This window comes from Tinamus guttatus, unplaced genomic scaffold (genome assembly GCF_059628265.1).
Source record: "Tinamus guttatus ecotype Peru unplaced genomic scaffold, ASM5962826v1 Tinamus_guttatus_pri_ptg000193l, whole genome shotgun sequence".
In the NCBI taxonomy this organism is placed as follows: domain Eukaryota; kingdom Metazoa; phylum Chordata; class Aves; order Tinamiformes; family Tinamidae; genus Tinamus; species Tinamus guttatus.
The window spans coordinates 871,564-886,101 of NW_028288727.1; the positions used below are offsets into that span (position 1 = coordinate 871,564).

The following is a 14,538-nucleotide window of genomic DNA, read 5'->3' on the forward strand; positions in this document are numbered from 1 at the left end:
GAACTAGACATATTCCAGTCCTGGAGTTTGAGTCCAGAAATGACAATACTCACCATTTCCATAACCCTGCCAACAACTGTTGCAGTGAATATTTCCTTAGGAATTCATAAATCCAGATAATGAATTCAGAGAAAGTGAAGAGAGTTTATATTTCTTCAGCTATTGTGCTTCATCTGAATTGACACAAATAACCTTCTGCACATTGTGTTTTTTCTCCAAACAGACAATAAAAATCACCTGAGACTTCAAACATCACCTCTTAGAGCTGCTGCAGCTCAGACCGTGAGCACATGCAGCATATTGCTGCTAGAGATGAGCGTGACATTATGCTCGACCTCTACAGATCACAGGAATGCATTCAAGAACTTGATTTACCATTTAAACAACTTCCCAGGATACACAGCACTGTGGGTTTGAAATATGCTTGAAGAGCAACATCTTAAATATGATTTCACATTCTTCTGTATGATTCTTTTTCCGCTTATCTTCAGTTAATCATTCAATCCATTTTAATTTTGGCTATTTAAACTATTCTGTCTTTTTTTCTTAACAGATCACGTTAGTGGAATGATGTTTCTGATTCTTTCCAGAATTTAAATCATCCCATAAACATCTGAAATGCAATCTCATCTATATAACGTATATACACATCAGTATTATATATCAGTGATACATATACTATACATAGTGATTTATTCTCATTCTGCTAGCAAGTATAGAACACACAAAGAAATTTGTGACACAAAAACAACTGTCCTTGGGTTTCTTAAGGCCACCGACAGTGTTCTGACCAGTTCTTTGTGTCCTTCCAGCCACCATTCAACAGTTAGATTTGTTGGAAAATGTTTGACCATTTTTAATAGTCCTTTTATGCTCCTGCTGCATAAATAAGCCTTAAAATTTCCAAGCTGGTCAAGGAAAATGACCCCTTGTAGATATATTGCACAATTTTGTCTGCTCCTTCTCAGTCATGCACAAGTGATTCTTGATAGAATTACACATTTTCTGCTGCCATGAGTGACAGCCAAAAGGTATAGATATGCATGTGACACCACGGCTTCACTGAGACTGCACAGCTGGCAATGCCCGAGGCACACTGAGTACTCACACCGAGAAATAGGACAGTAATCCCAGGGAACAAGAGGATCATCTGTGTAACACCAGGGACCATGAGCATCATCATCTGGATTGCGGCAATAGTTTTTCTTCAGTTTACTAACATCTGGTTCTCTGAATATTGGTATATGCCTACAGGGAGAAAAATTTGAAGTGCTGAAAAGCTTTATACTATAGCCCAAATTTTCAAAGGTTAAGTGTTGTCTTGCTCTGCATTGTAATATTATCTGATTGAGAAGCCTACAGGTCAGGGTTTAGGGCTGGTTAAAATCAAAGGAAATCAGAGGCTCAAATATTTGTTGACTCTGGGTCCAAGTTTCCTTGGGTTGGTATTCTAAGCACTGTGTCCACTGGACAGCTGGGAGTTTTCTAGATCCCTCCCTGAGGCTGAAATGCCTGGATACCCTAAAGAGGGCTTTTAAAATTGGTTGGAAAAGTGTCTATGTTGCATGCAGCAATTCTGCAGGCCTGTTCAGGGAACGCAGGTCCCCTCTCACTGCAGGTGAACAGTGAGCAGAGGGGGAGCACTGCATCTGCACAGGACAAATCTGGCAAAGAAGGACAAATGTGAGAAAGTTAAAAAGACAGGGAGAAGGACACACAGCTCAGAAAAACTAGTGATAGATGACTTGATTATAACCTTCTGTTGGGCATTTAGCTTAAGGTTTGGGACTGAAAGTCTTCAATGGAGAAAGCTGGGACAGGAGCACAAAATTCTCAAATTCCCAGTTCAAAATTCTCTTGTCACCTCACAGCCAGCCATGACATCGCTTATAGCACATCCATAAGTTGGATATTCGTCTATCCATGCTATGAATACATCCATACTATTAATATCCACAGTGGGATTAGCCTCTGGAGTGACACAAAACTTCTCAGATGGAAAAAAAATGTGGAAGGGGGAAAACCTGTTAGTTTTCTGCTAGAACAAAAAAAAATGTTTCTATCTGGGGCAGTAATGTGAGTGAAAGCTCAGACAAAGGGCAATTTTTGATGACTTGCATTTTTGTCTGTTATCTGAAAGTCATCATTCCTGTTATTCCTGAAAGTTATTAATTTTTCCCCCAGAGCCAACAGAGACAGCATGGAGAATCCTGACCTATTTGAAACAGTCTTGGAAACTCACAGCATCCTTTGGACGACTGGTTCATTTTTACCTTAATGAATGTTTTAAATTAAGTTGTCATTTCCACTGCTTGAATAGGAAGCCAAACCAATAATGAGCAGTAGAAATGGCAAATTGCTTTAATGACATCTGATGTCAATGGCATTAGATCATAGACTCATAGGATAATTCAAGTTAGAAGGGACCTCAGGAGGTCTCTAGCCCAACCTCCTGCTCAAAAGAGGATCAGCTTTGATCAGGTTAGATTACTCAGAGAATTATGTTCAGTACCTTGAAAAGGGAAAATGAGAAGTAATTGTAACTGGACCTTCTTCTGCTGTGTTCCTTCTATCCCCCTCACAGGAAAAAAAAAACTTTAAAGGACAGAGATAGGGTAAACCAGGCCTGTAAACTAAATGCTAAGAATCATCCCAAAGACTGCAATTAGTGGTTAGTCTGAACAAAGACATGTTGTGTAATATATTTAAACATTGAAAAGAAAAAGAAAAAAAAAAAGAAAAGGAAAGAAAATAAAATAAAAAAACTATGAGCCGTAGGGCATAAGGGGCTATTTTAGAATCTCAGCAGAAGAAGAGATGCCATCTGGAGGCAGTATTTATTCAGGACGCAGTGAACCATCTCTTTCTGTTTCATGAGTGCACACCTACGTAAGTCTTCAATATTCTTGTCCCATGTGGAGCAAGTTAGTCCAAATCTTGTCTTGGATAAATTTCCCATGTAACTCTTGCCATTGCCACGATAACAATCTGAATAAGGAAGATTGAGACAAAAAAAGTAGAAGGTGATAGTGCAACACTGAAAGGAAAACTTTTCCATTCCATCTTAATTCCAGGTAATCAAAGACACTATATAAACACTACAAAATGTAAATCAGATACCAGTAGAAATCAAATCAGAAAAAAAAATGGGATAAAGCTTTTAAATTTAGATATATAATTTGCTGATTGAGGCCTACATGCTCAGTGCTGTACCCTTTTAAATTTTGTCCTATTTAAGTAAATTTGGATTTTTTCCTTCATAAATAGTTTGTTTATGTTTAATTTGCAAGTCTCGTACAGAATACTTAAAAGTTGTCAGGAGGTGTTTTATGGGGAAAAAAAAAAGCCTCCCTCTCCTCACCCGCAAACCAGGTATTCTAAGTCTATTTGGGAACAAGTAATACACCTTAGTCTGGATTCTGGATAAAGGCAGCACCATATAATTCTAAATTTAAGTTCTACTTTGGCAAAATGAGAAAATCAACACAACTTCACTTTTAATGTAATTCAAAAACTTGCCTTTTAACTGCAGCAGAAGTCATGTTTAATTCATAATCCTTTATCACAAGTCTTCCTGAAACTTTTCAAGAGGATTGTTTAAAACGCTCATTACTATAAGGACTTTTGTATAAAGCATTTCATTTCACATTCATCAGTATTTTTACTTTTTGATAATTGATACTTAAAAAAAAAAAAAAAAACAGAATGAAAGGCAAAGCTGAATCCTTACTCTTGCAACGGCACCTATTTTAAATCTTAAGAGACAAACTGGCTAAAATTTAAAGATGGAGTTATTATTTATTACCTTAATAGTTAGTCTTGTATTTAACCATATTAAAGCTACTCTGAAGTATATTTAATGGAACCTTATTTTATTCTATGACTGACATCAGTTCTCAAGAGACAATAACAACTGTTAGAGTAATGCCAAGATTTAATGGGAAAAAGCACAGAAATATTTACCTGGATCTTTGGAGCAAACTTTACAGACCTATGTAACTACTCCATGCTAAAAAGCTATGTGGAAGAAAGGCTGTTTCAGCTCAACTTCTTTTAGTCAATGTGCTGTATGAGAAAAATATCATATTTGGTGGCCTCATATACAGTTATAAAAAGACTATCAACCAAGAAATCAAGGGAAATCATCTCAGCTCCGGAAAAGGTCTTTCAATTTAATCAAGACTTTGGATGAGAACTCCAGCTAAAACAACTTGCAGATTCACCTTGTCTAAAGATCAGATCCTACAGTAAATCTTTGCTGCTGCCTTCCCTGATGAACTGAAATATGGAGTGAGAACTGAATCTCATTTACACCGTGATGAATCCCAAGTATGCAAATAGAGCTGAGGCAGGACGGCACAGGTGTAATGCAGATGTACTGACATGAGCTTTTCCTGCTTTTTTATCTGCCATTTGAAAATGCACTTAAAATCACTTCATCTCCTCTCCCTCTGTTACCTTGTTCATTTGAGATATCACACTTAGGGATCTGGGAGCAATAACCAATCCGGATGTTTGGGTCAGTAGTAAAACACCAGGGTGATTCAGATCCATCTGGATTTCGGCAGTAGTTCTCCCTCAAATCCCTATAAAAACAAATATGTTAGCTTACAGCAGGGATAACCTAAAACCAATGATGCATTATATCACTTTTTATTATGAATTAGCAATAATATAGGCTCCTTATGGTCTGTATGTTACTGATCAGTGTCAAGTGTGGGGAGATGCAGAGCCAGTACGAATACAGCATCTAGTAAAATTAGTTATAACAAGAATAAAGCTGTGGGAATTCATTTTCAGTGGACCTACGTTTTGACTGACTATAAGATTTCACTTGAAAATGAAAAATATTTCCAATATAGTTTATTTTTATTCAGGAATCTTCACCAAAATTTGAATGCAAAGTGGCACTAGGTACACCTGCAATCCATTACATGTGCTTTCAAACAGAAATATTACCGGAGTACTTAAAATTCCCAGTACTTTGAATTGTTCCATTGAGCTTAGAGAAAGAGAGTCCTGTGGATTGCTAGTGATTCATTTAAGAAACTGAAAAATGAAAAAATGCATATTGAAATTCAATACGTGTTACCTTTAGAGGAAAAGTTAGTCACAAGGGAGTGTCTTTAAATGTCTCTTGCAGCTCAAATTAAGCAGTCAAAACTCTCAAATGTAGGTTTTACTCTTTCATCTCCTGACAGTTGTTCTGTGCAGTTCCATATCTCACTGCTTTTCTCCACCAGCAGCAGTTACTGATAACTGACTACAGAAAGGATGAGCACAATATGCGAGTTGTTATCGCATGAGCTTCAATTCACACAAATTGTTCGGCTGGTTTTACTAGAGCTGGTCTGAATAGCCACTACCTTTTCAAGTGGCAGTCCTAATATTTTAACTGCTCTGCTAACACTGCAAAGAGGCCTAATCATATTGCAGTGTTGCTCAGGTACAAAACAAAGCAGTTCAAGTGGTATCTTGTTTGAGAAAATGCTGTGGGATCAAGCTAAAGCACTAACTTCTAAGCTCAGGAAGATCCTGAGATTGACAGAGGAAGCTCAGAGTCAGTCCTGTTTTTCTTTACAATAATTATTGTTAATTATTGCTAACTTTTCGTTGGTTGTGTTATTACGAACAATATTTTATTCATAAGCCTAACCATAATGGTGAAGGAATTAAAGCAGCAAATCTGTTTCACTCGAACAAGTCATTATTAGAGACATAATCTCTGATCAGAATCATCACTTTATCTCAAAAGACCACACCATTAAAATAGGTGCAAGGCCAGACTGATATTTAGCCATATAAAATTTATTCAGTATAAGCTGGGCTTGATTGCCTGTTGGTTACAGGTTTCCTATATGCTTAGTGTAGACATCTGAAGAGTATTATTATGGAATATGTCAAAAGTAAGGAGATGATTCATGTGCTGGGACTATTCTTCTCTTTTTATTAAGTGCAGGGGAGGTTTAGATGACCAATGGTAACCTAAGTAAAAAGAATCCTATTCAGGCAAATAGAAATACAGTTAGCAATGAGACAGAAAAAAACTCTGAAAGGATGCAAAATAAAAGAAATGTGGCCAAATGCTATGAATGTCCAGTCTTTTGAATGAGATTACATGTAGCTAGTATGGGGTAAGATATACTAAGTTAAAGTCAGCCTCAAAACTACTGGCTCTCCTCTAAGAAAAACAATCTTAATGTAAAACATTCATACACTTCACAATCAATTACATGGTGAATAAGTGTTTGAAGAAGATTAGGAAAAAAAAAAAAATCCCATATTCAAATAGCTTCCAGCATCACCAAGTAGCTGGACTGGATTGCAGAGTGAGGGATGGTGGCCACCTGACCCGTTCTGGTGAAACACAATTCTAAATTGCAGGAATAACACTTGCATCCATCTACTCACTTGCACTTGAAGTTCTCTGGAGTGATATTGTGCTGGTGCGGGAACTGGGAGTCCCACCGCTGGCACGGCACGCCGCTCCAGATGGTGCTCACGGTGCCACGGTAGCCCTCGCCCTGGCCCTGGCTACACGTCAGTGTCTCAGCCGCTGCGTCCGTGCTGTTCACAACGCTCGGATCTGCAGGAGAGGAGAATTGCTGCCCTGCTCTCTTGGGACTGAGCCCAAGTGTCAGGTATAAACTCTGTGTCACAGTTCAAGTTGTGGCAATTTGGGCCTTTTGGTGAAATTGCCAAGCTGAATTCTTTAAAAGAGTAATTTTCTCCTTTTCACATTTATAATGCCTATGAGATCAGAACAGTTACTGGATTCTTTAGGCCAAGAACCTAAAATATCTACAATATCTAACAATTTTAGAGAGATATCCAGTCTATTTAATAACGTTAAACATCATGTAATAGTCTAAGCTATTGTTTCCAATTAAACAAATATTCTTTCACTTGCTTAGATTTACACAGTTGAGAGACCACCCATGTTCACACTGTTAAATATCATAATACACTTGCACGATTAGAACTCTACTAATTTTCTCCAAAGAATTCTCATTCCCATTCCATCAGTGATGGGAAAGCAAGCAGAAATCAATGAAAATTGATAAATCTTACTGTTAAGTAATGTCTTAAATCCCTCTTTTTATGATTCATGTAGTTAGAGAAGAAAAATCCCAAGCTTTTGGAAATCAAAGATAAATATTCTCTACAGAGAGACAAATGTTGTAAAGACCAACAGATTCATCATACTCAAGATCTTTTGCAGATGTTGATATGTTCTGCCTTCATCCTGGTGTGGGCTGTCTTGAACTAAATTCAGAAAAACAGCGGTTTCTGCAATGACTCATTCACATAACTTGAAAGGTTTTTTTCTTATGCAATATCCATAATTGTCAAATAATTGCACAGATATTGCACCAGATATATACAAACTAGTACAAAACTAATTAGACTGCAGTAAGAGCAATGTCTCGATAATATTCCCAAAACCTTGCAACTTAATATTTTTGTAAGAAATTGTCCATCTGTTGGTAATTGCTCTTGTTCACAAGACTAATTTTATCAAGTACCTTACCAAGTATTTCTTGCCAGCAATGAGTATACTAAAGCTTTAAAATTACTTTTCTTCTAGTTGTTCAGTGATTAGAACTATATTCATGTGTTTTATTCATACTATGGTTAATTCCTAGTAACTTCAGCCAGTTCTATGATCTTGCATAGGAAACCAAATGTCTTAACAGATGGGTTTGGATTATTTGCTTTCTAATCTTTTACATTACTGATCACTTCCATGTCAGATTGATAACATCAAGTTGTGCAGTTGTGTTATACATTTTTATGTGCTGGAGAAAAATTCCCTTTTTCTTTTCATCTGGTTGATGTTTTTGCATCAGTGGTTCATGGTCAAATTAATTTCCTGTCCTTCCTTCCCAAGGCACTTCATCTGCAACAGTTGCCCTGTTTCAACGGGATTGTGAATTCCAAGCTCACTCAAAGTCAAAAAGACTTTGCATTGGAAGCATCACAATCTGGCTTCTGCAGGCTGACAAAGTGCATCCTTTCTAGTGGAGTCATCAAAAGGACTGGAGGCAACTATATTTTTAGTCATCGTTATTCACTTTATGAATAACTGGACAACAAAAAGAGGAATGCATGAATATTTTAGAAATATGCAGCTGTTTTTGTCAGCTATCTTATGCAATAAAACTTAAATACATAGGGTTTAATTGTACACAAGAAGCTATTATTTCAGCTGTAATGAAATATTATATCTGCTCCATATTCAACTGAAAATACTACAGAAAACATGTATGAAAATACTACAGAAAACATGCACGATTGCATTGATAAAACCATTTATTTTAAAGCAGTTCTGAAATATTTAATACACCAATAATTTAAGTGAGGCCATAGAGTTATTTCTTAGTCCTTTTGACCTTTTTTGTCAAATATCTGTAGATAAACACCTCATTCTTAGACCTAACATCATCCATCCAAACAGGGATGTCTTTCTACAGATCAAATTTCTCTCAATTTATGTCAAAATGCTCTCTTTAAAGAAACATCTAGCCAGACAAAGTAAGCTAATTGCATGATCAAGCCACTGCTAGGAGGCCCCATATTATAATGTATAAGAATGAAATGGTCACATAATCTTCAATGCATGGTGGATGCTCTTACTACTTTGTGGCAGCTCTCAGTTACCACTATTCTAATAGCAGGTCAGTAAGGAGGAGGATCACTAAAATATTAGTTTTTATTTGAATTAATAATGCAATTCTATAATTCAAGAAGCTCCACAGAACCGTCCACATTTTTTTGTAGTCTGCATTTTCTACAAACTTTTAATTTTTAAGCTTGAAAAAATGAGACTCATGTTTCAGTAATTAACCACTCCCTTTACCAAGTCACAAGTGCTTGTATTTTCCAAAGCAGCCTCTCACATTCTAGCTCTTAAGTCTCAGGCAGTGTCCATAAGTGATCATAAAAAGCAACAACAACAACACTTTATTTAGGATAACATTACGGGTCCTTGAGATCTTGCGACTCACAACTGAGCATCAACACAAGGTATGCAGACCACCAGAGAAGGAGGGCCATAGCTCAACTCCCAAGAATGCACTCTCCCGTTCTTTTAACAGGAGGACAGAAGATGAAGATACACATCAGTGAGGCTGAACTCACATCCTTATCCTAGCAATTACCCTAAGCTATAAGTAATGAGCTGCAACACTTAGGAGTACTTTTGTCACTGAAAAAGCCATCATGAATTAAGTTTGGAGATGATTTTGAAATTCAATTAGCAATTCTCCATAATTATGTTCTTTTATATGTACCTTATGTACCTTAATAACACTTGAGTTTCATATTACAAGTACTTTTCTTTCCTCAAGTTTAACTTGTATAGTTCTAAACTGAGCTTGTTTAGTTCTAAACTGAGCGAAAAAAAACACCCATAAGGAAGATCAAAAAAAAAAAAAAAAGGATTATACAAATGCTTATTTGCGATTTATTGATTAAGTGCCAGTTATTATTCCTACCTAAGAAACTTCATTATTAACAGGAGAATTAGCAATTATCATCAGCATTTTGCTACTATTGAACTTTGGTGCAATGCTTTTTTCTAATTCAATTAATTAGGACAGGTACTCAAGGATTTCCTGTTAGAATTATATGCACCTTCACACATTCACCATCAGGTCACCAACCAAAATCCGACATTGCAGAAGTGTCACATTTCCATATAACTTTCCATATTATAGTACCTCTAAATAAACAACATTATTAATATGGGGCAGCTAATATATTAATTAGTGCTTGAGTGAAGAAATAAAAATATTATTGTGAGCTTCATGTGTAAAGATAAAGACAATGTCTAAATTCTGATTCTCACAATAATGCCAGCATGAAGGAATCAGCAGGAACTTTGACCCATTTTTCTCCAAAAGAATTTTACAGCTGAGAAAACTAGTCAGGGTTCTATTTCCATCTTTAACGTTAGTGACTTAGAAATTGATGTCAATGGCAATTGATGTCAATGGCAAAACTGCTACTGACTTAAAAGAAGAGAGGGATTTTGCTTGAGTATTGATGCTCTTTCATGATAATACTAGCTACATATGTTTGGAAAACAAAATAGAATGGGAAACATGGAATAGAATGGGAAACACGGTCCTAAATGATTTCACCAATTAAAAAAAAAATTTAATTCAGTGACTGCTGTCAGTCACTGAAAGGAAATGCACACTGATTTTTAATGAACAATTAAATAAGGTAGATTTTGAAAGAAAAGGTGTACCTATCCCAGTGAAAGAGCTGCTCTAAAACTTAAAATTAGCAAATTACACATTGATGGATTTAATCCATTCAAAATCTTGATCTGGATCCAATTTTTTGCCATTAGGCTTATTTGCAGGTCCAGTGGACCTCTTACATCTCAATTTAAAACCTAATGGAGAAATGAGGAAAAGGATCTGAAAAAGATACCTTTATATAGACCATTGCTATGAAGAGGATGGTGACTGTGAGATGGAAGGTTTATCAACTCTTAAGTATCAGCCTCTTCTCACTGACTGCATTCTGTAAACATATTTACATATATGTTTATGAACATATAAACATATTTACATATAAAATATGTAAATATTAAGCTTAAACTGAATGGCACTTTTATTTGTTTATATACTTTCACTGAGTAGTAAATAAAACAAATTAGAACTTCACATTCACTCTGTTTCTAAAAGGTAAGTAATGTAATATTGAGAAGACTAAGATGGATGTTCTTCACCTTCCCAAACAATTTAGGTGTACTACCACATTTCATTTTATGTCCAGATTTTCAATTTTGTTGTCTTTTTATTCCCCTTTTTTGCTCTCTCCCATCAGCTCCAGACCCTTATGAAATTCTCTCAAGTCTTTTAGGCCTCCAGTCACTCCCAGATGCTGCCCTCAAGTACTGACATGCAAGTGGGAAATCCATAGTAAAATTATCTGTGATTGCTGGAAAGCAGGTAGGCATCAAACAAACAAGTTCCCTGTCAAAATAATCTCATGTATCTCTGCAGCTCTCAAATGGCTGATATAGTAGCTACCTGCCTTCTGGGACTCAACACTTTTCTCATCTACATCTCTTTCATAGTCCTGCTGCTAGCTATATACTTTTCCTTGTTTTTCTTTTCCTTTTTTTTTTCTAAACATATATTACCTTCACAGTCCTATCTTCCCCAAAGTCTATATCAGAATCCATGCCAAAATAATAGTCATTTGCTTTTTCACATTTGCTATCATTGCTTCCATTTCTTCATTTCATCCTACACTTCTTATTGCTGTTGTAGTTGCCCTTTTATCCTCTTTTCTAACTAAAAATTGTCTCAAGCCAAAACCACAGACACATATGTGAGCAACTTCAAACCCGTCCTGGGGTCCCTGAAGTCTTAATCCAGATCCAATTTTTGCAGCTTGAGCCATCTCTAATCCCTAATTGCTCCTGTCATCTCTTTCTCACAGCTCTGGCGGTAAGCCACCATGTTTTATGCTGCCTTCTGTGCTTGGAAATAAAGTTACAATGCCCTCCTGTCTCCTCAGTCTTAGAAACATATTTATTTTCTGAATGCTTCCTTCCACTGCCTCTTCTGCTTAAAATTTGTATATGAGCTGTTGTCAGCATTTCGGCTATAGAGTATACTGACACTCATGACATGCAGCAAAAGCCACAAGCAGCATGCTGCCTTGTGGTCACTCCCCTAAAGAGAGGACACCTACGTTTTTGTACATGATCCAAGAACTTTGGATCCTCAAAGTACTCTTTCTAATTAATATTTCTTGTAAAATATAAAAACAGTCCTCAGGGTAGGAATTAAAAACCTATGTGAGAATCCAAACCACAAAGCCATAAAGACATATAACTCATGATGCTTTCTTTTAGTACAGTCAATTTGCACAGAGCTGCAGCTTCAAAAAAACAGAGTAGCCACTAAAACACAAAAAGGTCTTTGGGATCCCCACTAGGGGATGAGAAACTTATTTTCTACCTGAACAGCAAAGAAAGAATTTACATTTAATACTGTCAAATTTTTCTTAAAAAAAAAAAAAAAGTCTTTCATCACAACATTACAACCATTATAATGGTGATTTTTATGATTCCAGTATTGGGATTACTTTTTATTCAGGACTGAAAAATAATTGTGATTCATATACACAGAGATGATACTGCAGTAGTTTGCAGGAGATCTTCCAGACAGTGATTTTATAAAACTTAGTCCAGGCTGTAAATGCTGGGAGTTGCATGGACTATAAGCTTACGTGACCAACAAAGCCAGATGTGAATCCTCAGAACACTGACACATCAGCTCAGGAAATGCCAAAGGATAAAGGTTTATAAAAGCTGCATTTGCGAAACAGTCAGTTCTAACAGAGGAATATTTTTATTTTAGTAATAAAATCACTTCTACCAGGGGACAAGAATTGCCCCGTTGAAATATATATACATGATTCATGTTATCTACTGTTTCAAGAGATGTAGGAAGCAGAGCTTAGGAAGAAAAAAAAAAAAAAAAAAACTCCAAAATAACAAATTAACGGATTTAAAAGACAATTCAATTATACTGCTGCACTAGACTATGTTCTTAATGTTCTTAAAGTTAAATATTCAGATTACCAAAACCTCCAGATATGATTATGTGAATTGGTATTGTAGTTCACTGGAAAGACTCTCAGCGTGGCATGACCTAATGGGGGCTAACACAGAGCAAGCAGTAAAGTCCTGTTAAGTCTTCTGTCCCTGCAGAACCAACTTACAGACACTACCTAAAGTGGCAAATTTTCTGTTTACAATGAAATAATTTTGCTAATTTTAACAACCTGACACTGCATTAACCATGAAATACGTTAGTGCAAAGATAGCCCACGTACTTTCCATCCAAGAGTACATGAAGAATAGCTGTACTCAGCCTTTGGATTTCTAACAAGTGACTACCCCATAGGAGGTGACTGATACCCCAAGACATTGCAGTGACCTAACTCAAGTAAAGCAAGGAAAGAATGTTCTGGTCTATTGAGAGCAAAAACAAAAATGTGTGGTTTGGTTTGATAAGAATTCCAGAGTGAAGATGAAGAATCCCATCCCTGATGAAGAATCCTTACCCTTCTAGGTAGCCATTTGCTTGTATATAATGGTTTATGTTGGAGCCATTTCCTCCCTCCAATACATATACATCCAGGTATTATAGGAAAAAGTACTTTATCGTTACTTTATGGAAGTATACTTTTCATAAGATCCACAACTGTATTTTTCTATTTTTACTGGATTTGAATCATAATGGCTTATGTCAGTTCAAAAAGAACAACTAAACAAACAACCAAAAAGAAAAAGATAACCAACACAAAAAAAGAAAACTCTGACAATTAAGGAAAGCTCATTAAAATCAACCTTTTCTCCTATCTTCTTTTTTTCCTTTTCTTTTTTTCAAGTTCTCATGTAAATTAACTTCCAGATGAAGCTAATCTTTTTAATAGATCTATTCTCTATTCTCCTCCTAGGAATGCCAAATGAATTTTACAATGACATAAGCCCACTGAAGTCACACTTTGATCTAGATGGAAAGAAGAATATCTGATTTCAAGGGTTTGTTTGCTTGTTTGTTTGTTTTAACACTTAATTTTAGTCAAAATTGGAGAAGAACAACAAAGAAATTTGTAATTTCCCGTATTTTGCTGATCTAAGAGGAGTTGAGTTTTTCGTGACCTCATCAGCTAATAGCAAATTCTGGGTTTCACTGAGCTGTTTCAGAAGGTTCCTCTTGCCACACTCTTAACTCTGCCACAGGGCTGGGACACATGGAGCAGACAGGCTCCTACTGTCAAATCCTTGTGTTCTGAAATCGTCTTTGATCTCAAGATGTTTTTAACAAAATGTTTTGAGTTCAGCAAATAAGGAAAATTCATGAGGTATTAGAAGAAGACAGCCTTTAACTTTGTGTTTACATACTGGTCCTTTCACAGGATCACAGCTCATTAAATGAACAGAATCCACAATGTCTCGAGTTCCTCAGTGCAAAGAGAAGGAGATAGCAGAGGAGATTGTCACCTGTTCATCCCACATTTCATTTGTTACATGTTGATACAAGCTGCAAATGAGGCAAGGAATTTCAAGGATGCAAATCTCAGTTTCCTCATTGAAAAAATTTCCTTGAAAAAATGAATACTACCATCTGCCTCTGCCACTGTGTTCCATGAAAGAGTGGAAAAACACCTAAGTTTTCAAGAGATGTTGAATTATTTTTCCTTACTTACTTTCCCTCTATTTTTCATTTAGACACCTAGTTTAAGACAGAAACAGAGAGCTCATATCTACAACTGCAGTTAGCTCCTGTTCCTAGCGCCTGCTGGACTTTGAAAGTAGAACATGGTAATACAAATGGTAAATAATCTAAAAAATCTGACCTACAGCTCTGTCCAAAGTGGGCGTCCAATGTCTGTATACCTTGGTACCATTTTGTTACAATTCCCCGACTGGGGGATGGCATTGGGACGGTTCAATGGGTACAACAAAAGCTACCATCTTGCAGTGGTGGTATGAAATAA

The 14,538-nt window shown here is 36.3% G+C and overlaps 1 protein-coding gene across 1 annotated transcript in view; it reads right to left on the reverse strand.

Annotated features, from left to right (window-relative positions):
- HGF (hepatocyte growth factor) overlaps positions 1-14,538 on the reverse strand; it is a 55,145-nt gene that overhangs the window by 10,176 nt on the left and 30,431 nt on the right. Inside the window, exons 8-11 of the mRNA XM_088523519.1 lie at positions 6,412-6,586; positions 4,459-4,586; positions 2,886-2,988; positions 1,109-1,248 (exon numbers count right to left, since the gene is read on the reverse strand). Of these exons, the coding sequence (XP_088379645.1) occupies positions 1,109-1,248; positions 2,886-2,988; positions 4,459-4,586; positions 6,412-6,586 (546 nt within the window). The remainder of the gene's footprint in view (positions 1-1,108; positions 1,249-2,885; positions 2,989-4,458; positions 4,587-6,411; positions 6,587-14,538) is intronic.